Source organism: Passer domesticus, chromosome 4, assembly GCF_036417665.1.
Source record: "Passer domesticus isolate bPasDom1 chromosome 4, bPasDom1.hap1, whole genome shotgun sequence".
Classification (NCBI taxonomy): domain Eukaryota; kingdom Metazoa; phylum Chordata; class Aves; order Passeriformes; family Passeridae; genus Passer; species Passer domesticus.
Genome location: NC_087477.1, coordinates 78027906 through 78055036, shown reverse-complemented (window position 1 = coordinate 78055036; position 27131 = coordinate 78027906). Strand labels below are relative to the sequence as shown.

Below are 27131 nucleotides of genomic sequence, written 5' to 3'. Positions count from 1 at the left end.
AAAAAAAATAAATTCATAGCTCCTGTTTCAGCTCTCACTTTGTGTCAGTATTTCTACCCTGTGGATGTGTCACACAGGCAGGAACATCAGGAAATTGCCCAAAAGGCAGAACTACAGAGTAGCTCAAAGGAAGAAGCAAACCTGAACGCCAAAGCATGGGTTGGTGCTGTCCCAGCTCTTGCCCACACCAAATGCTGGCTCCAGGGCTGCAGGCAGGGAAGTGCAGGCTGCAGAAATAAGAGGTAACTCACAGAAGGGGACAGAAATTGGGCTTTGTCACCGACAGCTGGCTGGCCTGCTTGCCACGATCTGAATGGCTCCTCTGACTTTTCTTTGGCTCAAAGATTTAACATTAAGGCAAAAATAAGACACAGTGTAGAAGCTCCATCAAATCTTTGGCACAACAGCAACAACAACAACAACAACAACAACAAATTACTGTACACATGAGCTGAGAGGGTAACATTTCCCAGTTAAGCAAAGGGAAAAGTGCTAAATAAATTGCACGTACGAAAAGGTGGCTGGCTTAACAACAATAAGAAGCATCCCTGTCCTTTTGTTTTTCCTTTTCTTTTCCTTTTTTCCTTTCTGTTCCAGAGATTAAGAAAGTTCCTTGGCCAATCGTCATCTCCAATAGGGGTTTCTGCAAAAAAGCTGCTTTCAGTCTTCATCTGGATCGTGCAACCTTTGCCAAGACCAGATGTAACTCTGGCTGGAAGCTCTTCTGAATCCTCCCTTCCTGGTTGTTACTCCTGGAAAGAGAGAGATGCACCATGAGGACAGTGAACACATGGTCCCTTGCCTGGACCGTCGCTGACGCACGCGGGACCATCCTTGGGGACTGCTGGCCGTGGAGCTGCAATTTTTAAGAGTTGGGCTCACAGTGGAACCATCTGTAGGTGCCACAGTGGAGGCCAGAGCCTGCACAGAGGACAGGGAGTGGCAGACAGGAAGAGGAAGGCTTGGGGAAGAAAAACAGCACAGTAATTTGGTGTTGGGTCCAACTGCTGGCGCAAAAAAAAAAAAAAAAAATAGAAGTGATGGCAAATACCTGCTATTTTCAGTTCAGGAGCTGATCTCAGAAAGCAAAGGAGTTGCAACTAGATGGATTTAAGCAGGAGATGGGCTTTCCTTCCACATTTTAGTTGTTGCATTGAGTTTTCTGCAGGCATGGCTGCTCAGTCTGTGGGACTGCAACTTGTCCCATGTGCCTGTGCATCTCCTGTGAGTCACAGCTGTGACAGATTACTTGGGAAATTACACTGGGCTACAGAATATTATGGCCAGATCCATAGGAAAATGGTTAACTCCAAACCATGGCAGCTTTAGATGAGGAAATCTCATCTAAACCCCCTTCAGCATTAAAATAAGCCCCACAAATATCCCACAAACAATCATTAACATAGTTCAAAACAGAGGAAAATCCTCAGGGCCTGAGGATTTCATGAGATCACATCCCCATTGTCCAAACTGCCTTCATCACGTGGGCTCTAAATCCTCTTTTAAATAACTTAGGAATTAGAAACTTGGAAATGAGATCACATTTAGCTAGTGCTACCAGCATTTCTTGCTTTTTGCCAGTGGATTTAAGAACCTTTCAGGGTGCAGTACAGCTTCTGAAAGTCCTTTGGACACAGTCACCAATTCCCTGAACAGGTCAGCCATACTTCTGTCAGTCTTAAGAAGGTCAAACTCCTTAAAGCCTGGCCTGAAAAACTTTCTTCCCCAGTCTGCTTTGTTTCTGTACTGCCTCTCCTTTTCCATATTGGATATTGTAACATCAGGGCATAAAATACTAGTAACCTACTGGTATTTATTTGATTTATGACTATCATTAGGGCAGCTGCTGTGAGATCAGTGATTAGAGCTGATCATCCATGACAGCCTAAGGGACAGGGGAGCCTAAAATCTACGTTTTCACTCCCTCTTGTCAAGTGTAGACCCAGGGACTGCCCCAGGACCATCTGGCAGTTTCTCTTGATAAGAATATTTCACTAAAAGCACCCAGGTCATCCTTTGCGCAATAAATGTTGGTATCTGCTGGACCCCAGATTCCTGGAGTTGTCTCTGGACAATCCTACCTAGTGCTGCTCAGAGAAGATGTAGGAACTTGTTCTAATTCATGGCTTTATTTGGGATTTTGAATAAATGAAGTTCAGGTGGGAGAATAACAAACAGCCTTGTGTACTGCCAAGGTTTCTGTTGGGACCCTCCAACAATATTTAATATATATTCATAACCTGTAATAGAAAAGTTGGTTGTCTAATTTATCCCACGTTCACCTATGGAAAGAAAATGTAAAAGAAGGGAAGGAATGACTGCTGTCATTAATTTTAAAAGACAGCAGAGAGATCAAAAGCATTTGTGGGTTTGGGGAAGCAGGATGGCTTCAGGAAGAGGAGTCTCAGGGCCAGGTCTCTGCTCTGAAGTCTCTGCAATTGGGAAGATCAACCATGGGGGGACAAGAGGCAATATGCACAAAGCAGACAAGGGCATTTGTGCTGTACCTTCCAGGCTCAGGAAATGGAAAGGGGAATGGAGAGATCCCCCTGCAACACGATGGAGATGCTCAGCACACCTCACTGGCACCACTTGATCGGCCCCCAGGCACTGCCCAATGCTTGGGCATGGGTTGTGTTTGGTGGGAACAGGCTTTTATTTCCCCCTCCACCCTTTTTCACTCAGCCAGGAGCTCCGAAGACAGATTTATGAGCCTGGGTCTGCTTTAAACTAATAACATCAGAACTCCCATGGCTCCTGAATTTGACAACTGGCCCAATGACCTTGGTGAGTTTGCAGCATCCTGGAGCATTTCAATCTCTATAAATCAAAGCACTTCTGGAATTGAGTCAGCCTTTGTTCCAGGGCTTCTCCTGTCTCTTCTACTCACATCTTCCTTTTGCTGCAGTTGCCCAATATCCGTGGGGTGGATCTTACCCTATTCTTGGCAACACCCTTGCTACAAAGGGGATGGACCCTGTGCTGGGATCCTGCTCCCACCATGGGAGCAAATCATGGTCCCATCCCTGTGCTGTGATGTGATTGTTCCAACACCCCTCAAAGCAAAGGGGCTTTTGGGGAGCTGTGATGCAACAGGGGAGTCCCACATCACATCCTTTTGCAAGGAAAAGCTTTGGGCCCTGCTCTTTGGGCCGCTGATGCTCAGTGCCCCAGTGGGCTGGTGAAGGGTGTGCAGTGCCCTTGGGGTAGCAGAGTTGGGTGATCCTGCTCATGAACTTGTCACAAGCCTTAGCACCCGTGCCCCACCTGCAATCCTTGTTTTGAGCTGCGGGGACATACAAGACACAAGTGAGAAGCAAATTAATCTCACTACCCTCTCACTGCCTTGTTTATACCCGGGTCCCTGGGTGGGTAATGCTCCAGCCAGCACGCAGCAGGGATAACTCATGGCCAGGTCCCCTCCATGCCCCCAGGGATGCTGTCCCGTGGCAGATGGACAGATGGACAGGCAGCTCGGGGCGGGTTGCTGCTCTCCTGTGGTCCAGCTCCTCCCTGGAGCCCGCGGAGCTGGCGGCCGTGGGGATCAGACTGGCTGGCTGCCCGCTCTCGCCGGCAAGTCCTAGCAGGGAAATGAAGCTATTTTTAAAGAGGAACCTCTGCTAAGGCAAACTGCAGGGGAAAGGGAGGTCGAATCTCATTATGAGACCCCCTCCCCTCCTCCCCACACAGGATGGGAAGCCATGAGGAAGAAATGCCATGCAGATCATCAAGGTTTTACTGTGCTGGCTCTGCATGGTTCTGATAATCAATATCAGATGATCAATAACAGCAAGACCCTGCAGCCAGGATCATCAGCACAAACCAGGGGGTGGGAGCTGTGGCTTTATCTTGGGGCTTTGTCTAAATAAATCACGAGTCATGATACAGTGTTATCAAAAAAATATGCTCCAAGCAAATGGTTTCAGTGCTGTACAAATCAAGTCTGCCACTACCATTTCTCTTTTATAATATAAACCCTTAACTTGTTCACTCCTGCAAGTAAATACGCCTGCAGAACGCCTTCCTTCTAATTTTTTCAGTGGGAATAAGTGTTACCTACAGCAGGAGCTCTGCTTTTAGCAAAGTAGCAATGAGGGGGCATCAAGGCCTGGCACAACACTACAATAACTATTTTATATAATGCAATAACTACATACATAATGTCAGCCCTTTTAGTGCAGCAGGCTGCAACAAACAGAGAAGCTTTTCATTCCATATATGTTTCTATATCATTTAATTATCTGGGAAAAGATATATATACAGCTTATTTTTAATTTTTAATTCCTTGTGTCTGTGCTCATCCACACACACACAGGCACAAAAACAAGAAACTAAATTCCAGCCGAAAACTTTTATTGAGCTCCAACTGCTCGCCTGTTATTCATAACCCAGTTTCCTCTCTCACAAAGAGACCTTTCGCATGGTTTTGGTTTTTTTTTTTTTAATGTGTGTGTTTCTTTTTTTTTTTTTTTCTTTTTTTTTTTTTTTTCCCCTTCTGCCTCGCTAACAGCTGCTCGCAGTGTTGTATCCTGAGTGATGATGAGGTTCTGAAAGTGTTTTTTTGGAACAGATGGCCAGGAGAGAGCTGGGGAATGTGCCAGCAGCGAGCTGGGGAATGCGCCAAGTCCTGCAGTGACTGAGTACTCCGGGTTCCAGCTCGCGTGCCTTTCCCCTGCCCTCTGCCCCAAGTGGCGCCAGCAGGACTTCCCAGCTCGCGCTCCGAACATCTGGAGTCTGCGACTGCCAGAAGAGCCGGGACGGGGGGAGGATGAAGCAGAGAGAGAGAAAAAAAAAAAATCCCTCACCCATCCCTGCCTGCTCCGGCTGAGCTCCCGTGGCCGCGGCGATGTTGCCGCCTAGCACGGGGATAATCCAACCAACGAGGGAAGGGAAGGGGAAGAAAGGGAGCCCTGCCATGGGGGTTTGGGGTTTTGGGTGCTGGGTGTGCTTGCCCGCGGTCGGATTCTGCTCTGTGTACACTGACCGTGGTTGTGCTGATTGCTGGCGAAATAAATTCTGCCCCACAGCTTTGGGGCCAGATCCTGTGGGGCTGTGATGCACAGCTCTGCACCCTACAAATTCCAGGCAGAGCCCCCAGCCGTGCACCCTACAGCCTTATCCTGACCCTGAGCTGCTTTCCTGCAGGGCACCAGAATTCAGCCCTGCGGGAGGAAAGCTGGAAAAAAGAGATTCTGGGACCAGCAAGCTGGACCCCAAACACTACAGAATCCCTGTGAGGCTTTCAGATAACCCCTGGCCACTGAGGACCATGTGCCATGCAGAAACAGGGTACCTGGGGGGTAAGGAAAACCTGGATATCACTTTCTCTTGCTGTTGCATTCTCTGTGCTGCTGGAGAATGCTCCTGGCCGGAGCTGAAGGCAGTTCCCCCCTTTTTCCAGGACATCAGTGTGGCCCCAGCAGGACTTGGGGCTCTGCTGAGGGTGTTGCAACCCAGATCTCCAACGTGGTGCAACTCTTGGGTGCACGGTTAAGGACAAGGCTTAGTCCAGATCATTAATAACCAAGCAAGAGGCAGCTTTAAAGAATGAAAACTATCATCAGAATTCACCACCACCACCCCCCCACAGTCAGCTTTTTTTTCTTCTTTTTTAAGAAAAGGCATCTGAAGCCTCCTTTGTTGCTTATAAATGAGATCTTCCATCACCAAACACCCTCAGTCAAGTCTCAAATGCAAGAACTAAAATCACCTTATAACTGTAGTTAGGACAGAAAGGGGATTTTTTTTTTTTTCTAGTCAACTTTGAAAGACTAAAGCCAACTTTTCTAATTAACAAAATGGGAATAGAAAGGGGGGGGGGTAAAACCACTCAGTAAATTTCCTATTGCAACAGCAAAATATGAACAACAACCTAGCGTTAGGGACACAGGATAATTCACCCCCAAAAACAAAGCAAAAGGCAATGCACAATCCAGCAAATGCAACATCTGGAGTCTGTGCCTGCCAAAACAAACTCCAACCAGCTACTTTTTTGTGTGAAAAGATCACGGTGCCACAGCACATCGCAACCAGAGAGCTGAGAGAGTGAGAGAGGCAGACACACAATAAAATGGAGATGACAGGAGATAAGGGTGTTGTGGACCTAACGTGGAGCTCAAGGAGCGGAGGTCTGTGTACAGGATTTTTTTAAAGAGAGAATATAAAAGGAAACTCAGAAAAAACCAGTAACAAAATAACAACCACCCCAAAGTCGATAATTCAGAGGAACTGCTCAGTGAGTAGTGGTTTCAGAGACCTGATTAAAAACACACAGAGCTCACAAAAACGTGCCGATTTCAACATTAACGAGGGCGCGGCGATTTTGGGCCAAGCCATTGTATCCTCGTCCAGCTGCCTGTGTGAGACCCCCCAGGAGAGACATCCCTTCACACCACCTGATATCCAGAGCTTGGATCAGCCTGCACAGCCATCCTGGACCGGTAATTTCCCTCTGACAACAGCCTTTTCCTCCTCTGTGCTCACGATTTGCTTGGCTCAAGGAGAAAGGGAGACGTGCAAGACGAGTCCTCCCAACCCAGGCTTTGCATCCCCACTCCTACCTACTGGGAATTGCCAGAGTTACTCAGTGGTACCTGCTGGTTTTGGCTTCATCAGCAGCTGGATGTGCTCTTGCCATCACCTGAGGAAATACTGCTGGAAAAAAAACTGTACTTGTCATCCATAAGGGAATCTATGTGCTCTGGGGCTGCCCTAAACTTGCAGAAGAACTATAATTCCCAGCAAGAAAAGCAAGGCAGAGCAGGAATTAAGACCCTGCCTTGGGTACCAAGCCTGGCTTTATTTTCTGAGAGGGCTTTTGGAGAAGGTTGAGGGTGGGTGTCCTTCAAGAACGTGGAGAAAAGGCAGATTTTCTCCTGGTGATGCTGTTTCTGTGGGTTGGTGGTGCCTGGGAGGTGGGAGGTGCCCTGGTACAGTTCCATTGTTCAGAATTCCACTCTTGATTGGCTTGGGGCTTTTCTCCACACATCCACTCTGAAGAGAACCACCGTAAATGGAAGGCTTTTAATTCTTAATTTATATTTTAAATTAAGGATGGGCCCAGCTCTGATCCCCAGATGTAAACACTCTGGGATTTGGAGCTATTTAAAATCTGGCTCCTTGTTTCCTGTCTTTAAGCCTGCATTGGTTTACATATGCCAAGACATTGGGTCTCAGCCCACTGGGCACCCAAAGCCTGAAGAGCAGCCCAGAAATGTGCTGAAGCCCCATGAAGGATGCTCATTCTCTTCCTTCCCTCCATTCTGACTTTGGGAGGGGACCCAAGACCTAACTAGCAATCTACTAAAGCCTCACAAAGGATGTTCATCCTCTTCCTGACATGGAGAGGGGCTCCAAGACCCAACCAGCAACCTGCTGCAGCCCCAAAAATTATGCTTTTCTCCTCCCCCATCTTAACTTGGAGAGGAGACCCAAGAACCAACTCTCATCTTGCCCCAGGGTTGGTAGCACCACTTCAGTGCCCCTGGGACACCACTGCCTGTGGCACTAGAGAGCCCAGAGTGAACCCCCACTTTGGGGCTGTGCCCAGGAGCTCCCCCACACCTCCCAGTCCCAGGCAGGGCTGTCAGCTGTGGGCAAGTGGTGCCGCATCTCCGCCTGGCACTGCTGCTCCTGGGCATAAATACAGCCCCTGACAGCCAGAGGAAGCAACAGGGAGTGTGCTATTGTGTTTATTTATAAACTGAACTGCTGCAGGATGATTTGTTGGGCTAAAGAGGAGGAAAAGTGAGGAAACCTGCCCGAATCAGAGGCAGATCTTAACAACACCGGGGAAGGAGCCTGCTCCCCAGCTTAGCTGCCCATTCATCCATTAAAATCCTGCTGATTTATTATCCTGCCTGACAAGCAAGCTCAGAGAGCAGGGGGAAGTTCAATTCAAGTTTACAAAACTCTTTTTGTCATAAAAGCCTGAACAAAGACATCAATCACTCCTTTAATTCACCCATGTCACTCTCTGAGAGGAAAACTGGCAGAACGTTCTGCTTCTTCCTCCCGCCGCTTGACGATGATTTCACCTAATTGGTTCAGTGTTAAGTAACCTAAAGGAATGCAAGGCATAATTAGATTTAACGTTGTTTCCTCAAGATACCCACACATGTCCTTCAGGTCATACATCTTACTAATGTGTTTATACATATAATGTCTCCATTAGCTACCTTTTTTTTTGTTGTCGGGTGATTTTTCTCAGAGATAAGTGTGAGATTAAACAAAACAGAAAACACAGGCGGGTGACAGCGTTCTACAGGCTCGGAAAGGCGACTCAAGGTTGGTTTGGTTTAACAAGTAACAGTCCCAAGATGACTCTTAATAGGATCACGCTCGTGTTGAAACACACGATGGGCGACTAACGAGGGGAAGAGCCTGGCGCGGAGGACGGGGAGGAGAGAAAAGCTTTTGATTAGGGAGGAATGTGGTTATTACAAGATCAGATGGATGGAGGAGAAAAAGAGAGAGAGAGAGAGAGAAAGGCGAGGGATAAAAAATATCAGGCAAATTTCACAAGGTTCAGAAAGGAAGGAAACCACTTTGGATTTTTTCTTTTTTCCCCTCCCTTTTGTAACTTTTACAATTTTTTAGGGGGTGAGTTGGGGGAGAGGCTGTAACATACCTTCCTTTTTTTAGATCTTCCTTCTGCTTGTAAGGTCCTAGTGCACTGCTCCACGCATTCAGAGAAGCTCATGTTACTGTGGTCAGCGCTGTAATCCAGGTCTGCTAGTCTGGCCAGGGAAAGGATATAGTTACAGGCTATTCTCAAGATGGCCAGTTTGGACAACTTTTGACCATAAGAATAGCAGGGAACCTAGAAAGGGCAACAGGGAAAAAGAAATAATTAAAAATTAGGCCAGATAAACAAAATATCTTGCTTGAAGCATGACAAAACAACTCTGAGTTATTTTCTTAGCAGTTTTAACATAAATAGAAACTCTAGTGATAAAATGCCATATGGTCCCAACAGGTTTTTAAGAAGATCTCCCCCGCTGATCTCCATGGGGATGAAAGCAGCACGAAGCCTCTTGATTTCAGCAGGGCAGTTCTGCTTAAAATGTGATGGCAGGATACAGCCTGGGACATCTGCCTGCTGCTCAGCTCACTTCTTGGAGGCCCTGTTTCTTAGAACCCTGCATCCCCATTTCTCCCAGTAACTTGCCTTGAGTAACTTACTCCCCACAATTAGCTCCCATGCCATCAGAATTAGGCAATAAGAAGGTACGAGCAGCTATATCAAAACCTGTTGTTTTTGTGCTCAAACATCACCAATTGTGGCTTTCAGCCCATGCAAAAACACGATGTGGCTGAGTAGCAGGACCTTGGGCAGGCAGTAATTTCTACCTCCTTAAACACTCCATCATGGTACCTCACCCCACAAAAGAGACCTAAACAGAGCCTGTTTCAGGGACCTGGGTGTATCTTATGTAATTTATTTCTTCACCCTTAAAGATTTTTACTGTGATGTGAAACATTTGAACAACTCAAACTAACCCAAATGTGTCTCAATAACTGAGCAGAATATGGTTCTTGCTGCAGAAGGGTGAGTTGCTTTTCAGTCATGATCTAGAAAAACACTACATGTACACTCAATTTTAGGCATTTTTAGCTTAAAGAGAGCTGGACATATTGAAGTTGTATGCCTCAAATTCAGAGGTCTTCTGAATTCGACAGGCTTGGGCACCCCATTTTCTAGTTTTCTAAATTGCTGAAGGTCACTCAGCCTTTAATGAACATGAGTCCCTTGCCTACAAGAAACTGAAGCTGTGCATTCATCTGAAATCCATCCGAGCCCCTCAGGATGTCTGACCACCTGTCAAAGTTTTCATGGTCATCAATCATTGGAACACCTCAATGTTTCTCTACCACCTGCCTCCCTAGCAGTCTCCATTCTCCACAGCCCTCTAGGGTGTCACACTCAGCTTAGGGCTGGAGATTTTTATTTCCTCTTGCCATGCTCATGCCTCAGCTTCTCTCTCCTCCACAGGGACACAAAGATGGGATCACCCCCGGAATGCTCTCCCTGACTTTACAGAAGGTAAAATGGGTTCAGCCCCTCCACAAACCCCACAGCAGCCACACACAGATGCCAAAGGAGGAGCAGAACAGCTCATGCATATATAGGATATCCCCAAGTGTTCTGTCAGGCTCCAACTACCGTCACCTCCATCACTTCAGCTAGGTGTGCCATCCCCAAATTTAGCAACCCATGATAGATTTTTTCTGTCCATGAACTTGGTCTGGTAAGCTGAACCAACCCTGTTGATTTTGAGGAGCCACAACATCTTTTTGTAAAGCGTTCTCTCCACTCCATATAAATTTTTTCTCTTTTTGCTTATTTTGAACTTGGCTCCTACTGTCTTCCCTTGAGGTACTACAGTTCTGTATTAGAAGAGAGTACAACAGATATTTATTCACCTCCTGTGTGACATATGTTTTTTAGTTCACCATCATCTTTTCAGCCTCTTTTCCAAAAGAAAAATATTAATCCTCCTTAGCAGACAATTCTATGAAAGCCATCCCATATCTTTGATGACCCTTGCTGCTCTTTCTTGAACCTTTCCTAGTCCCTTTGGAGATGAGATGATCAGAACAACAAAAAGTGTTCATGTTGTGGATGTATATAATCTAACAGATGCTTATGTTCTCTCTTTTTTTAATATTCCTTTCTTCCCAACTCCTGATTTGATTTGTGACTGCTGCCAGACACTGACCTGAGATTTTCCTTGAACTATCTGGAGAAACCCCAAGGTCTCCCTTCTCTGAAATAATGGTCAGTTCAGGGTCTATCACTTCATATGTGGATTCTGGTGTGTTTTTTTTTTTTCCATATGCATCACTCCACTTTATCTGTGTGGTATTTATTTCATCTGCCATATGATTACCTAATCACTCAGAGTCATGAACTGCAGCACAGCTCACACGGTCACAATTTCAGGCGGTGGAACCTGACATTCCCTCTTTAAAGCAGAGCTAAGCTCAGAGTCAGATCCTGGTTTGCCCACTCATGATGTCCCTCCCTGCAGGAAGTCCTGCTTCCCTACCACCATTCCCTGCCTCTACACTGATCACTCAGTCACACTCCCATCCAAACTGTTTGGTTTCTTCTTTCCTGGGGAAGACCTCTGCCATGGTGCTTATGGAAATCCAAACTGATTGCTTGGCTCACCCTTTCCCAAGAGAACAAGGATTTTAGTACTGTTGACCTTATGGGCCATGTTTTGTACAACACACAGAATCCTTTAGGCTGGAAACACCCCTAAGGACATGGACTCCAACCATTAACCCAGCACTGCCAAGGCCACCACTAAACCGTGTCCCCAGGCACCACACCTACTCATTTTCTGAACACTTCCAGGGATGGTGACTCTACCACCTCCCTGGGCAGCCTATTGCAATGACTGACCACCCTTCTAGTGAAGATATTTTTCTAATATCCAATCTAAACCTCCCCTGGCAGAACCTGAGGACATTTCCTCTTGTCCTATCACTTGTTACCTGTGCGAAGAGACCATATCCCACCCTCCTGTCACAGAGTTGTGCAGAGCCAGAAGGTCCCCCCAAGCCTCCTCCTTTTCTCAGGCTGAGCCCCTCAGCTGCTCCTCATCAACTTGTGCTCCAGACCCTTCCCCAGCTCCACTGCCCTTCTCTGGACATGCTGCAGCACCTTAAAGAGGGACCCAAAACTGAACACAGGATTGGAAGTGTGACGTGGCCGAGGTGCCTCTCAGGAAACCAGCCATAGAACTTCAAATAGCCTTTTTTTCATAAGCACCATCTACTGCTGATACCCCTAAAAATACAAGGAATCACAGAATGGTTTGGGAGGGATCTTTAAAGGTCACCTAATCCAAATTCCCCCTGCAATGAGGAGGGACATCGCAGAGAATCTGTTTAAGAGCCTCTTTTTGTCTGACAAAACCTCTCCCTAAATCCCTGCCTTCACTTTTTTTTGCCAGCATTATGCTCCCAGCAATGCCCCAGCCCTCAGTACCTGGTCCCCAGATGCAATGAGCTGAACTATTTTGAAAGCAAGAGCTTCAGGCAGCAGAAACACCCAAGTTTCTTTTGACGCCAACGCAACAAAAACGGCAGAGACCCCAGATCAAAAGGCATCAGGAAAGAACAAAGCAAGATGGAAACTAAAATGGAAGGATTCAGTGAAATGTGGGAGTAATTTCAGAATTAGAGCAAGAAGGAAGTTAAATTGAGTGGAAGGAAAATAGACCATGAAATCCTTGAGGCTGATGCACAGACGCTGTCCAGTTACAACATGAGAAGGCAGGCTAATGTCTCTTTTCCTCATCTGTTTTGCTCTTTCTTTTGTGTTTTGGGATTTTTCTTTTTTTAAGGAAACAAAAAGAAACAAAACAAAACCCAAACTATTTTGTAGGACGTGTTTGCTACAAAAGGCAAGGAAGATCTCAGTGCTAACGCAGCTGACAAAACCCTCATCTGGGATTACACAGCACTTTTCCCACACTACTGCAGCCGAGTCCAAACTGGAGCTGCCCTGTATGCCCATGGGAAGAGGCTCACCTTGAGGTGTTCAGATACTCCTGTGATGGGTGCAGGGTACCAACATTAAGAGATAAGAGTTTTTTTTGCCATGGTAACAGAGTTAGAAAAACTATTTAATAGGAACCCTCCCTGTCTTGGCTCAGCTCCTGCCATTTTAATGTTTCCTTTTGAATTAAACATGGGAAATTAGGAGAGGAATGAGCCACTTAGTTCGAATCCCGAGCCAAAACTTCCCCAAGTGTGTCTGTGTGTAACTTTGGTATTGCCTCTTCTTTAACACAAAGTCTACAGGAAAGAGAGGACAGATTTGTACAAACTGCAGTAAAGGGTGTCAGTGACACACCTGGATGCCAAGAAATCTTCAAAATCCAACTTAAAACAGAGAGAGTGTTTTAGAGGTGGGAAAAATGCCTGGGGCTGGTGTGGCCCTGGAGGTGTAACCCTCCCAGCTCCCACAGAGTCTCCACACAGATCTTTGGCAGGCAGAAACGTGAGCAGGTATCTGTCATGCTCCTGGCAAGGACCAAACCCTTTCCTTCTGTCACCTTCTTGCTCCTCATGCCTGAACTGAGCAGACTTCAGTGCTTTAATGGGGCAGCTGTGAGCTGAGCAGGTCCATCCAGAGCCAGGGGAAACCAGGCTTGACTTCCTGGGCAGTTAAGGAAAATATTTCCCTTATCTGACCTCACAGCAGCAGCACAGCTCACCATCTTGCCTGCAATATTTGCAATGATTAAAAGGAATTAGGAAGGAACTGCAACTGAAATTTCACACCAATCCTGAGGAATGCAGCTGTCTGCTGGAAAAGGCAAGGACACCAGCACCATCCTCAGCTTCGGGACATCAGCACAGAGTGAGCTGGGACCACAGGAACCAGAGCTCCAGTCAGAGGATGTTTGTAAGTCGTGTCTGCAAAGGGCTCTGCAGTCTCTCATGGGTCTTATCAGTGATCCCCAGGCTGGCAGGAGTTGAAGCAAGGCAATATGAATGCTCCTGGGACATATTCCTGTGCAGAAGAGCCCTTCTTTGGCAGGAAAATAGAAAGGGATGTGACCTAACAGGTCTGTTCTATCCTTGACGTCTTAGACTCAGAGGCAGCGCCCTTGGAAAACCAGAGATGCTCCCTTTGAAGTCCGTGGGAAGTCTGCTGTGCTCCTGACCTGCAGCCAGCCCTCCTGAGGGGGGCAGGGATCCACTGCAACTCCCCAGAGCATCACTGCCATCCACCAAAGCTGGATGGGAGCTGGTTTTGGCATGGCACAGGAGAGGAGGCTGCAGGATGAGTCTGGGGAACAGCTAGGGATGGGTGAAAGGGTGCAAGTGTCACCCTGCCACAGGAGGGTACGGAGTATGTTCACCCTGATGGGTCTGCAGGGAACAACCAGGAGCATCCTGTGCACTTGGGGAGCATTTAGCCAGTTCACATCATTGAGCTTCTGTCCTTATAGAAAGGATACCATTTCCACAAACACCCTCTGGACCTGTGCAGATAACATCTGTAAAACCAAGTCTGCTTTTACACTGCATGAAAATGCTGGGGTAAAGAAGGGTGTTGAGTGCTGGGGGTCCAGATGTCTCTGTTACTGTGCTCCAAATGTGATTTACAGCACAGACATGCAGATTCCCTCCACATGAAGGCCACACAGGGCAGAACTGGGCCCCCTGGGCACAGCAGGGAAGATGGGACAGCTCTAAGGCAGTGTTTGTGATGCAGCATAAGCTCCTGACAGCTAGTTCCTCAACACGCCATAATAAGCTGCTGAATCTACCTGTCTGCTAATTCATCTGGTTTATTTTTACGCTGGGAGTTAAAACACATCGGGGCCCCTCTCCTTGCCCCCCCCCCCCCCCAGGAAAACATTTGGCTGCCTCTCCCCTGCATCCCAACACGCAGCCCAGCGGCGCTGTCTCATTGTTTGTGCTGTGCTTCCTGCCAAAAATATTTCCAGAGGTTCATATAAATGTCCAGTACTTAATAGTTCTGGCTGTTGCACATCCCTTTCTAACCCAGGGTGAGTCAGACACTTCCTGGGGCTAAGGCACCTCGGGGGAGCAGTGGCAGGGTGGGGCAGCAGGATTGACAGTGTCCCTTGCTTGTCAGCCCTGAGCACAGGGGAAGCCCCTCTTTCATGAGCTCAAATTATCTCCAGGCTGGCATCTGCAGAGCTGCTGTGGATGTGGGGATGCCTCATCCCTGAAAGGTGCCTCATCCCAAGGCCCAGCTGGATGTGACTTTGAGTCACCTGGGCTAGTGGAAGGTGCCCCTGCCCATGGCAGTGGGGTTGGAACTAGGTGATCTTTAAGGTGCCCTCCCACCCATACCCTTCCATAAGATCCTTAACAAGCTGAAGGCCTTGCCCACAAAATCATTGCCTCCATTCAAGGTGTGTTACATTGTAGAGTGGTTTTGGGAAGGGTTTGGAGCCAGCCTTTTTTTCTTTCCACCCAGTTCTGAACACATGTGGGTCCTTTTCCTTCTTGCAGGACTCATTTGATGACTTGGTTGGGGTGTTCAGGTTCACCAGCAAGGTGACCTGGCCTCCCTACCTTGCTCTCAGCAGCTGCAGGCCCCGAGTCCTTCTACTATTCCAGGTGGGACAACGATGACTTACACAGCTGTATGACGGGAAAGCCTGCAAGTATTCCTGGGACATCCTTTCACAGCCCTGCCAGATCCTTTCACAGCGGATTCCCAAATACCCCTCCACAGCAGCAGCCAGGATCCACCCATGGCTCCTCTGTGCTCACTGCACTGACCTGGACCCTTGGGGCAGCACCCTTGGGTTTGGACCCAGATGTTGCTGTGTGGATACATGGCATGGCTCCCAGGGGACTGCTGCTGGAAAAGGGCCCCATAGAATCACAGAATAGTTTGAGTTGAAAAGGACCTTTAAAGGTCATCTAGTCCAACCCCCTGCAGTGTGCAAGGACATCTTTAACCAGATCAGGTTGCTCAGAGACCTGTCTAGCCTGACCTTGAATGTTTTTAGGGATGGGATAGGTATCACCGCTCTGGGCAACCTGTGCCAGTGCTTTACAAGCCTCATTGCAAAAACCTTCTTCCTTATATCTAGTCTAAATCTACCCTCTTTTAGTTTAAAACCATTATGCCTTGTCCTATGACAACAGGGTGTACTAAACAGCTTGTCCTCTTTTTTCTTATAGTCCTCCACTAAGGGGAAGGGGTGAGAGGGCTGAAAAAATCTCTCAGAAACTTCTTTTCTCCAGGCTGGACAATCCCAACTTTCCCAGCCATTCACTTGATCAGCTTGGTGGCCTCCTCTGTGCTTGCTCCAACAGATCCACATCTTCCCTGTCCTGAGGATTCCAGAGCTGGATGCAGCACTGCAGGTGGGGCCTCACCAGAGCAGAGCAGAGGGGAAGAATCACCTCCCCTGACCATCTGAGGTGTCACAGTGTCAGATGCTCCACAAAGCTCCATTCCAGCCAGTGCCATGAGTCTGAGAGGCTTCTGTTTTCTCTGCCCCAGAATGCAGTGGCAAAAAGGGGCAGCCCAGTGCTAGAACTGCAATCCCAGCAGTTTGAAAGCAAGCCTCACCACGGGGAGCAAAGTGCTCAGCCCAGGCCCAAACCCAGCTGAAAAACGCCAACAAGAACAAAAGCAGCACTGCTCAGGCAGCAGCCCCAGTCCTGACCGAGGTGCCTTTGCCTCCTGGGTGGGTCCACGCTGTCAAACAACCCAGCTCCTGGTTCCCTCCCAGCTCCTGGCTCCCCCATCGCTCGCATTACAAAAACATGAGTTCACTCCTTGGAGCGAATGAATTGGCTTCCTCCAAACAAAACCTAGGTGTGGTGCTGGGTGAGTTCACCCCCGGAATCTCTTCCAAATGGCAGTCTGGTTAATGCTGCCCCAGGCCTGGCTCTGTTCCCTTTTGGACAGTTGTCCTGCACTTCCCGCAGAGGTTCTGCGCCCCCAAAGCCTCCTGCACATCCTCAGGGCACACAGCACACCCCCTCAGTATCACGCCTGAAAAATATCACACTGCTGGGCTGCAGCAATGCTCTCACCTTATTGCTGGTTCTTTGAACCACTTCCCAAAATAGTAACTAGACAGACAATTACTGGGATTATCAGAGGAGAAATCCCAGGGCTACTGGGCACAGAAAATCTCCACTGAAAGGGGATGCCTTCCAACACTATAATGGGGAAACACTTTTTTTGGGTGGTAGTTTTGTTACGGCCATCTACATCTCTGAAGTCCAGTGGATCCAAAACCCCTGGTAAATAGAAGAGCAAACTCCACTGGAGATAATGGCATTACCCCAGCTTGGCCTCGGTGACTCTTCAGTCACCAGCCACTGCTGGACACCACGGGATTTTCCCCTCCCTCGCTGTCACTGCTGAGCCCCAGGAGCTGTCATGAGCCCGTGGCAGCTGCAAAGGAGCACAACCTCCCACAGCACACACGTGGCTCTGCTTGCATCCCTGCATGGCACAGGGGACAGTGCAAACCAGGACCAGGATGGGATATATCACCTGGGGAATACACATGGCATAGACCAAAGGTGATGCAGGCTGGGGACAAGGAGCCCGGGGAGCTCTGCTGCAAGGTACTGAAAAGTGTCCCACCTCCCCACTGCAGCCTGGGAAGGAATTTGACAGTGGATTAAGGCAGGGAGCAGAGGCTGGATTCAAAGCCTGATGGAGAAAAGCAGACTCTTTTCTCCAGTTTCAGTGGGAGTCACAAGAAAACACAGAGGTTAACTCAGGGTGGCTGCAGCAGGCAGAGCAAATACCTCCCGACAGGAGCAGGATTTGTAGAAAAGGATAAAATCAGCTAGACAGCAGCCATGGGAGCAAAAAAGCCCTGTTCTTGGTGACACACAGCCATTGTTTTCAGGATTTTTGTCCTTTTGTTTGGTTCTCTCTTATTTTCTTTCCTCCTGTGTTGCTTCAGGCCAGTATTTTGTCATCTTCTTTAGCTGTTAAACCACAGGGCTGCCACACTTTGGGTTCTAAATATCCATCAGTGTCATTTGGGGCTGGCAGCAGCCATGGAGATGCTCTGGGTAACACTGGGCTGTTCAGTGACAGCACGCAGCAGTGGCCCTGCACACTGTGTCTGGAAGATGCTCCTGCTCTCCTGAAGTCCAGCTGCATCTCTCCAACAGCCAAATCTTCCCGCTCAGCCTTCACCCCCCGAGAGCTTAATGGGTGGTTTGTCTTCAGGAGCTGGGTTTTAAGGCATCTTAGGGTTTCCTGCTGGTGGGATCACAGAGGGATGAATCACTGGGAATAGGGCTGGGAGATGCCAGCAGGTGACCAGGGATAGCTCTCAGCCTCCCCACCACACAGAAAGGACACGTCAGCGACATTGGTCACATGCAGGGTCCCGCCTGCAGAGGTGACAAACCACAGCCACCCTTGGGATGACACACAAAGAGGGCGAGCACGGAACGACGCATCCGCAGAACAGCTCCTGCCTCCATTTACTGCCTGGTTTGTCCCTTCAAACCCCTGCAGACAGTTTGTCCCCGCAGCCACAAAATCTCCTGTAGCCTTCTGCTCCTGATGTCCCACCGCGCTCCCAATGGGAGCGAGCAGGGTCTTTTCTGCACTGATTTAACACCAAGCCACAGCAGCCATGTGCATGCCGGCGGCACAAAGTGAAAGGATACTGGTGTGTGTGTGGGGAAAACCTCCATTCCAGCAGCTAAAAAGCCCTATAAAACCCTAAAGAATCTCCAGAACCCACATGAGTGCAGAGAGCGAGGCTGTCAGCTGCTGAGGCAGAGAATGTCCTGGCAACGTGGTGGTGAAAAGATTTAGGAAAACGCCAGTGCACTTCAAGGGAAGATAAATGTCTGTGGACACATTTGCTCCCGGCACAGACTGCAGCTCACTGTGGCTCGATGCATCACTTTCTTCAGGAGGAGCTGGACAGCAGTGCTCCAGAGAGAAACCAGATGTGCAAGCCCAGGCAGGCTCCAGATCAGGAAGGCTGCTGTGGTTGTCTCCATCCATCGAGGGAGAGTTTGCTGCCACCTTAGGGTCTGTCAGCACAGCTAAGAAGCTCAATCCCAGCTCCTGGGAACTGGTTTGCTTGGCTGTCCATGCAGTCTCATGGTGAAGAGCACAATTCCCTTCTGGCCAAGGCCTCCAGCAGGAAACCTGGTGGCTAAGGCCATACTGTAATAAAAGTTACAATGGTTCCGTTTCACAGCTGGGATTTGCTGGAGGATGAGTCTCTTGCTGCCAATAGGAATTTGCAGACAAAAAAAGAGACAGAATTGCATTGCTTGGAGAACAGTTGCTTTGAAGATAGGCAATGTTGTTGTCACATCTTGTCTCCTCCAGAGAGTTGCACCACTCCATGAATCTGAGCAAAAGGATGGGTAGGAGTCTTCACATGGAGGACAAGGTGACCCCAGGTCCTTGTGAACTCAGTGCTATGTCTCTGCATCAGACATGTTTGGGTTTGCTGACCACCCACCATGGCAGGGAGAGGAAGATGAAAAGGATGGAAGTGACAATCCCCCATGTCACGTGTGGAGGGTCCTGCAGCAGCCGCGGCAGTGCAAGAACTCACTGAGCAGCAGCTCCCAGGACATCTGAGGGCAGGATCCCAGTGCTCCAGACAGGAGCTGCCCAGTCACAGGGACAGGAGCAGCCCCCAGCAGGGACACCAGAAAGGAAGCAGCAGAGGGACAGCCAAGTAGTGGTTCAGAGCAGGTCAGTGTTTTCCAAGGAGAACTACACTGCTTGCCTCAGGAGTCTGCTGTCAGTGGAAGGATCACTTGGACAAATGATACTTGAGGACTAAGGGGGTGAAATCTCTTCCAGACTTAATAGCTGAAGACCACAAACCAGGACCAGGGGGAAGAAGCTGTGTCTCAGGAGCATCTGCTCTTCAGTCCCACTTCAGTGCTATGGCCGTATGGCAAAGGCTCAATGCAGAGAGGGAGAGAAATCCTTGTTCCTGGTGGCTGTGACACCAAGGGTGAACACAATGGCAAGGACACATCTCTCCCAACAGCAGGCAGCTCCCCAGAGCTGGCAGCTGCCCGCCTACCTCCCACCTCTGAGGTGACCCTGGCCTCCGAGGCAAGCTGGGGACAGCTCAGTCCTCAGGGACATGGCTGGGTTAGCCTCTCCTTGTGTGAAACAACTGTGCTTGGCTCTTCCTCCACCAAGAACTGGGAGAAAAAAAAAAAGCACCCACACCCCTTCCTGCCATCTGGAGAGTTAGTCGACACAAGCCAAAACGTGTGTGCCATATGTAGGCAGCTGTGGAGCCCATCTGTCCGGCGCGCTGCGTGCCAGCCGCCTGCCCTCGGGTGGGCTGCTGGGACAGGGAGAGTGTCCTGCAGAGAGGCTTCACTTCCCTTTCCTGCTCCTCCTCAGCAAGCATGGATGGGCTCCCTACAGTGATCCTGCAAGCCATGGGGTTCTATCTCACACGTGCCAGTGAGGATGGGTAGAGATGGGGATGACACCTGTGGGTGTTGGGTACCAGTGGCTGAGGAAGGCTCCTGCTTCCAGCAGCTCCACATCCAGCACCCCAAGGAGCGTGGGGCCAGGGTGGGCTGCGTGCAAGCACGGCACAATCCCCTGCTCCTCGCCCGCCTGTCTGCGGGGACGTATCAGTTTCAGTGCCTCAGGAAAAGCCTCCCAGCTGCTTAAGAGCCTGATATGTGATGACAAGGAGAGGACGGAGGACTAACCAAGGAACAAGAAGGGAGGCCTGCAGCAGACAGCACACAGGGATTGCCTCTCTCAAGGGGCTGAAGGCCCTTTGTATGCCTGGCATGTGGGAAGAGGGTGCTGGCTTGGGAAAGCTTCCCTACTGCATGTACGTCCAGCAGGACATCTCCATACCCCTGCTTCCCTCCCGCCGGCCAAGGTGTGACAGAAAGGAACCTAGCGTCCCCTGATCTGAGCTGCACCCCAGAAACCCCTGTGCCGTCACCGCCGCGAATGACGTGAGTGACAAGGCAGCGCCGTGCTGTGTGCAATGAAGCTGACTGTCACCTGATGTCACGTACGGCACCAGGCACGCCGCTGGCAGCCCAACAAGAAATGAATACAAATGTCATCCAATGATGGTCGGGACAGCCAGCCCACCCCTCAGCAAATTGCTAGGAAAACCTCGCGGCAAACATTTCCCAGAGAATGATTTCTTTCTCTCTGCAGAGTGAACACAGCTCTGCCAGTACGCTCCTGTGCTGACCCCAGAGACAGCTTTCCCGGGAAGAGAGGATGGCAACTTGTTCTCCAGGCTCCTTGGGCTCCCAGCTGAGTCCACAGCTGAAGTGATTTATAGAGACAGGGCCAAGGCCAGGAATCTGAGGCTTTTCAAGAGTTGCCCATTTCCCAAAAGAGTGCAGCTTTAATTTGTTGCCTGCCTGACTTCTGCTTGAGGCTCAGCCTAGAACAAGATTGCCAGTGATTTGGGAAATCAGTGCTACTTCCCCTTGCGGTTTTGGTGGTGTAGATGTCTGTCCATGGAGAATCAGACTGACACTTCCAGGCGTGCTACACACAGTCACCAAACAACTGAAATATGGAAGCAGCTCACAGAAACAAAATATACTAAGTCTGGAGTTTGCATCTACAAGGGGTGGCCTCTCAGCACCAGGGGACAGCACCCAGCAGGGGTTGTAACAGGAGCAGTGAGATCCCACCACTGCACAGTGATAAAAAATGCTCTAGTTTAGCTGTTCATCAGGGATTCTCTGCTGACATGCAGCCCTGGTCTCAGCCCCTGAAATCTGTTTGTCAAAGTAGATGATGGGAAAGGATTAACTCCCAAGACACAGCAGTCATTGAGAAGGGCTCCAGGCAGCATGCTGAAGATAGGAACAAACAGATTTCCTCCAAGCAGGAGAGAGGATTGAGTCCTAAAGTGAGTCCACTTGGGGAATGTCTCAGATTAGTAATGTCCAGAAGATGGTAGGGAAAAGCCTGTGTGTGAGTTCCCCTGCAAGCAGAGCATGCTGCTCCACCAGGCTGGAGGGACCATCCTGGGAAAGGTGATGCTTAACACCCCTCACAGTCAGACTCATCTGCAGCTTACCACCCTCTGAGCCCTGTGCATCTCCTCCTTCCTGCACACCTGGAACAGTCCCATCAACATTGAACAGAAAGGCAGAAAAGCCAGCACAGCTGGGCTTGCACAATGTGACAGCACATCTTTGTCTATCACTGCACTCTACATGGTGCCTACATGCAGAGAAGGCTGAGTGCAGGGGCCAGGGCACTGATTTATCCTTGTGCAAAAAGAGTTTTGCAGCTTCTGTGAATCTCACCTCACCCTGGGGAGGTAATGGAAGGGTTTTGACCAAAACTCTTCATTTACCTTTCAAAAGTGTCACTCTGACAACCATGAGGATTTTCAAGTCCTCCCAGCAAGAAAGCCCAGCACCAGACACACTTCAAACACATGACAGTAAAAACCATGAGAAGCTAACTGGCAGAGGACCACAGCTCAGCTTGGCTGTCCCTAGCACACAGGGCACATAGAACATTTCAGAGGCTGCTGCAAGAACCCCAGGGGCTCTGAGGGATCAGGCACCCTGCAGCAAAGTCAACAGGAGACGGTGCTGCCTAAATTCCCGGTGATGCCTTTGGGGCAGCTCACCGCAGCAGGACAGCTGGCCAGTACACGTGCTTTAGGTACAGGAGCATCACCCCAGCTCCCAGCTTGACCAAGTGCCTCTTTACTACTCTGTTCTCCCTTGGAAGGATTTATCGGGTTTGTCTTATTTTTCGCTCTCTACACCGCTCTCCCTCCAGGAGGAAAAAAAAAAAAAAGTCCAAAACTTTCTAACTGCAAGCAAATTAGAAGCCCTTATTTATTTATCTTGAGTGTTAGCACAGTTCTAGGGTTGGTACTTCCAGGCATTTTGAACCGACTTCCCCTCCTGTCAGCCGGCCGCTCGGCTCCTGCCCTTCACCTCCCCTGGCCCCGGGGGCAGCGCGGGCGCTGCCCCGTCCCCGCAGCCCCGGCGGGGTCCCGGCACGGGCCGCCCAGGCGCTGCCGGCTGTCGGGTGCCCGGGCGGCGGCAGGTACCTGCTTGCGCAGCGCCTCGAAGGCGGCGCTGATGGTGTGGACGCGGGTCCTCTCCCGGGCGTTGGCCAGCAGCCGCCGCGTCTGCTGCAGCGCTTTGATCTCCGGCGAGACGCCGGACGCCTCGCCCGGCCGCGGGCGCGGGGAAGCGGCGGGCGGCGGCGGCGGGGCGGCGGGGAAGGCGCTGGCGGCGGCGGCGGGGCCGAGCGCGGCGCTGCGCGGCTCCCAGGCGGGCGGCGGGGCGGCGGCGGCGGCGGCGGGGGGCGGCGCGGGGGGTGCGCGGAGCGCGCTCCGCCGCCCGCTCAGCACTTTGAGCTCCACGCGGAAACTTTTGCAGCCGCCGCCGTGCTTCCGCCGCAGCCGCCGCAGCCCCCCGAGCTCGGCGGGGCAGAGGCGCGGCCAGGGCTCGCCCTCGGCCAGCGGCGCGCTGCGCATGGCGCGGGGCGCTGCGCGGCCAGGCTCAGCCGCGCCGCTGCGCCGCTCCCGATGCTGCTGGTGCCGCTGCTGCCGCCGCCGCGCTGCCGCCCATCTGCGCCCGCCCGGCTCCGTCCGTCCGTCTGTCTGTCCTGCGAGCCGTGCGCCCGGCCGCAGCTCCGCGCAGCTCCGCGCAGCCCGCCCGCCTCCCGCCGCCGGCAGCCGGCCGCCGCGCAGATGAGCGGCTTTAAAGAAACAGGAAGGCTGGCCTCTTTTTTTTTTTTTTTTTTTTTTTCTTCCCAAAACAGCTGTGCTGCCAATCTCCTTTGTTCATCCCCCCCTACCCCCCCTTCCCTTCCCTCCCCTCCCACCCCACTCCCACTTTCTTCTTTAATCTCGCTCTTCCATGCGATGGAAGAGAAATCCTGCCCCCCGGAGACTCGCCGCGACCCACCGTGTGCGCTTCTCCCCCAGCCCCCTGCCTTGCTTCCCCAGGGAAATCTGGGATTTGCTTTGGTTTCCAACCCACTTCATTCCGCTTCTCCTCCCTTATCACTGGTTTTCCGCGTCAAGACCCTCATCTGCGAGGCGTGGGGTGCCTGACTTCACGTTGCCTTCCTGAATGTGCCCGGGAGCACAGCCGGCACCGCGGCGGGATGGGAAACTGGGGAGCTTCTCGCACATCCCTCCCGCCGCTCGCGGAATCCTTCGGCTGCTGCTCCGCCACCGACTCGGACCCACTAGGAAGAATTATTCCTCAGCAACAGTGTGCCCTGGTTTTCACAGGGCTAACAAGAGAGTCTGCACGCGTGGGTAACTGCTATCAGCTTTGGGCTGCCTTCTGCTGGCGCCCAAAAACCCTCAATTCCCCTTACCTCAGCCTCGGGGGAATCAGGGGTCTCTGCAGAGTGGGCAGACAGGGTGGGAGGGAGGGATGGAGAGGTGCAGTTCACAGTCAGAGCTGTGGCACAGCTGGGAATAAACTGAATTTATTGGTATTGTAGGAAAATTTTGGGGTGGAAGGGGCTTCAGGAGATCCTTTGTAATTTTTAAAGGTATCTCTGTTATTTAGGCACCTGGCTTTTCAAGCCAGTGCTTTTCAAGCCGTCTAAACCCCTTAGACATTAAGTTGTACTGAGAATCAATGGGATGCAAGCTGTGAGATGCTTGAATTCATAGCAGCGAAAGGGATGTTAGCTCCTTACCCTCCTCCTCCTCCTCTTCCTCCCAAGGTATGCCAACCTAGCAGCCATCAGCACTGTGAGGGGTGAGGAGAAGGAGCTTCTATTGACCTTGTGTAGGTCCGTGGTGCAAGACAAGCTCTGCCCGATGACTAATTTCCTCTTGCTACTGTGGCCAGGCTGCCCCGGAGCAAACATTGAAAGGGTTTCCTCATGTGGAGAAAGCAGAGGTTGTGGAGAAAGTGCTGGAGAAGATGTGCTGGGTCCTGGTTCAGCACCGCATCTGTGACAGCGGTGCTGCCTCCCCCATTACATCCCATGTCCCTGCGGTTTGATTTTCCTTTGCAGAAGGACTTTAGGTGAGTCATTTGAACTCAGAAGTGCCTGACTGCCCAGTGTGGGTAGCAGCACCCCCCTGCCTTGTGGTGGTGCTGGCAAACCGCCCTGATGTCCTCAGCTAGAGCCTGTGAATTATTGCTGCTAATGCTAGGGCATGCCTTAATGACTATTTTCTCCATCTTTCGTCTTAGTTCCTCTAACTCTCAAAGTTGAGAGCCAGCAAAGGGATTTTCAGTTGACCATGTTTCTTCCAAGCATCCCAGTGAGTGGCAGTAGCACCAGCCCCTCCAGCAGGGTCTATCCTTCATTGGGAGCCTCTGTTGAACATTTGGTGGCTCTTCTCACAAGGTCTTCACCTTGGCCCTAAATTGCAGTCTCAGCCATTAAATTCTGCCTCCCTAAAATCCCCTCACTCTTCCAGCTTGACTCAATGAACCAAATCCATTTGGGCACTAAACAGATGAAGACCATTAAAACCAAAGGCATTTGCAGCCATTTACACCATTTCCCCCCTCATTTTGCCCCTAAGGCATGTTTATCTTCTCAGTGCTGGTTATGTAGCTGCTCCCTTGGCGGTCGCTGCGCTACAGAGCGCTTCCAAGAAGAAACCTAAACCTGAGTGTCCCTAGTCACATAACCCCCTGTCAGACCTTCCCCTTCTCTCCTTTTAGTATCCTGGTGGTTATGGGTGTCACAGGATGGCCGGGGTGGCCCAGCCCAGGGCTGAGTCACGATGGGCCTCGTCGCTCAGCGTGACGCACGGAGCGGCGCACGCGGCCCGTCCCTGTCCCCGTTCCCAGAGGGGACAGCAGTGACAGCTGCCAGCCACAGAGCACAGCCTGAGCACAAACCTGCTCCCACCGTGCTCACCTTCCTTTGCTTCCATAGTTAAAGCAGGGCAAACTGGGTGGGGACTCTCTGTCACCATCCAGTTGGGTTGCTCCTGTTTGCCTTAACAGAGATTGAAACTAGGACGTGCTTGGGACTAGACTGAAGGGAGAGAGATTTAAACTGCAGTGAAAGAGTTCATGCAACTTTTTCTACTGGCTTAAGCTGTTTAGATGAAGGTTTACTCTTTCAATTAGACAAGGGTGAGTTTCCTGGAGAGCAAACCCATCCCTTCATGGTAGCCCCAGAGCCTCTGGTGTGCCTTCCACATGCAATGGGGATGGGCAGTGATGCCTGAGCTCACCACCTGGCCTCTGGGAAAAAAAGCATTGTGGCTGTGCTGGCATTGGAATTTGGGCTGGGAGCAGTGTGTCCTCGTGCAGTGCCACCAGAGGAATGTGGCTTTTGGGAGAAAATGCAAAAAAATCTGCAGGTGGAGCTGACTGCTCTGTGCCATATGAATGCAGCAGCTCGTTCTGCTGCGTAGTGCCTACATGCCAAAATGATGGCAAGAGGTGAAGAGCAGATGGAGGGAATTACCTGGCTGTGGAGGAGTAATGCAGAGTGACAGGGCCATGGCTATGACTTGTAGTGAAACTTTTGACCTCTCCTTTCTGCACACTATGTCAGCCCTGTCTGCACTCAGAGCTGTATCATTTTAGCAGTCCTGCTGTGTCCTGTGGGTCCATTTTTTACAGATATGGGTAAGCAGGTGCTTGCAGGCCATAGACACACTCCAGGGAAGATTTCATGTCTGCCAGAGCCAAGCTGATGGTGCCACTGTCCTATTCCATTGTTCTTTGTCCTTCTTGCTGTGCTCCCATTTCATCCCTTTGCCAGCTCTGAGGTTCTCTGTGCTTGGCTGAGCAAAGCTAACCCAGCCCAGCCCTGTTTGATATGCCTGGCATTTTTTGATGTGGTGATGTGGCCATGGCTACACACTGGTGAGGTGGGAAAGGGGTTGCTCCTCTGTTTTGAGACCAACTAAGAAAATAACTTCAGCATAAGAACCAGCACCACTTGCCATGCTGCTACCTCTGCCTTCAAGGGTGAATAAAGGACAATGGCCTCAGATTACACCAGGGTAGATTTATGTTGGATATTAAGAAAAATGTTGTGACCAAAAGGGTTGTCAGGCATTGGAAATAAGGAGACAAACCCTTTGCCAGTCCCCTGCGAAGAACATAAGAGTCCTGAGTAAAAATCACTGGACAATTGTTAATCTCTCCTCCCAGCATCCTCTGTCAGGGAGCTACTCAGGGTTAACTCCACCCATACAGGGTCAAGCTCTCCCTGTCACAGCACCATCCCCTAAATCAGACTCTGCCTTTGGGCAGTGGGTGACACACCCTGTTGGGTGGCTCTCTGCCCTGATAAAACAAATGTGTTTGTAAGAAATTACTGTGAAACCCCAGATTGTGTTTTCAGACAATATATTTTTCAAAAAAAAAAAATAGGAAGAAAAAGGAAATGGAAATAATCTACTAGGTGGCAATAATTAGTTGTAGGTGCAGTTGGGATGTTGGAAAGGCTTGTTTTCAGAGCCCAGGAAAAACATGCTGCAGGTGGGTGCCTGGGAGATGTCTCAAAAGCAGGGTCCAAGGGAAAGGACATTTTCCCCAGGAAAGCATCCTGAACATTCAGCTGGTGACAGCTTTGCACTTCTGAAAACCAGAACACACTCCAAACCCCGTGAAAAAACATAGCTCTGCACTTGTTAAAAAGAAACATCTACTCTCATGTACAGTTT

General features: G+C 50.3%; 1 protein-coding gene across 1 annotated transcript; it reads right to left on the bottom strand.

Moving 5' to 3' along the window:
* On the bottom strand, positions 1–23266 carry ATOH8 (atonal bHLH transcription factor 8). Its single transcript, XM_064418970.1, has 3 exons — positions 22563–23266; positions 8630–8821; positions 1–752 (listed from the first exon to the last, which is right to left on the bottom strand). The coding sequence occupies exons 1-3, from the start codon at positions 22992–22994 to the stop codon at positions 747–749; spliced, it is 630 nt and encodes a 209-aa protein (XP_064275040.1). The 5' UTR covers positions 22995–23266; the 3' UTR covers positions 1–746.
* Positions 23267–27131: the final 3865 nt, after the last annotated feature.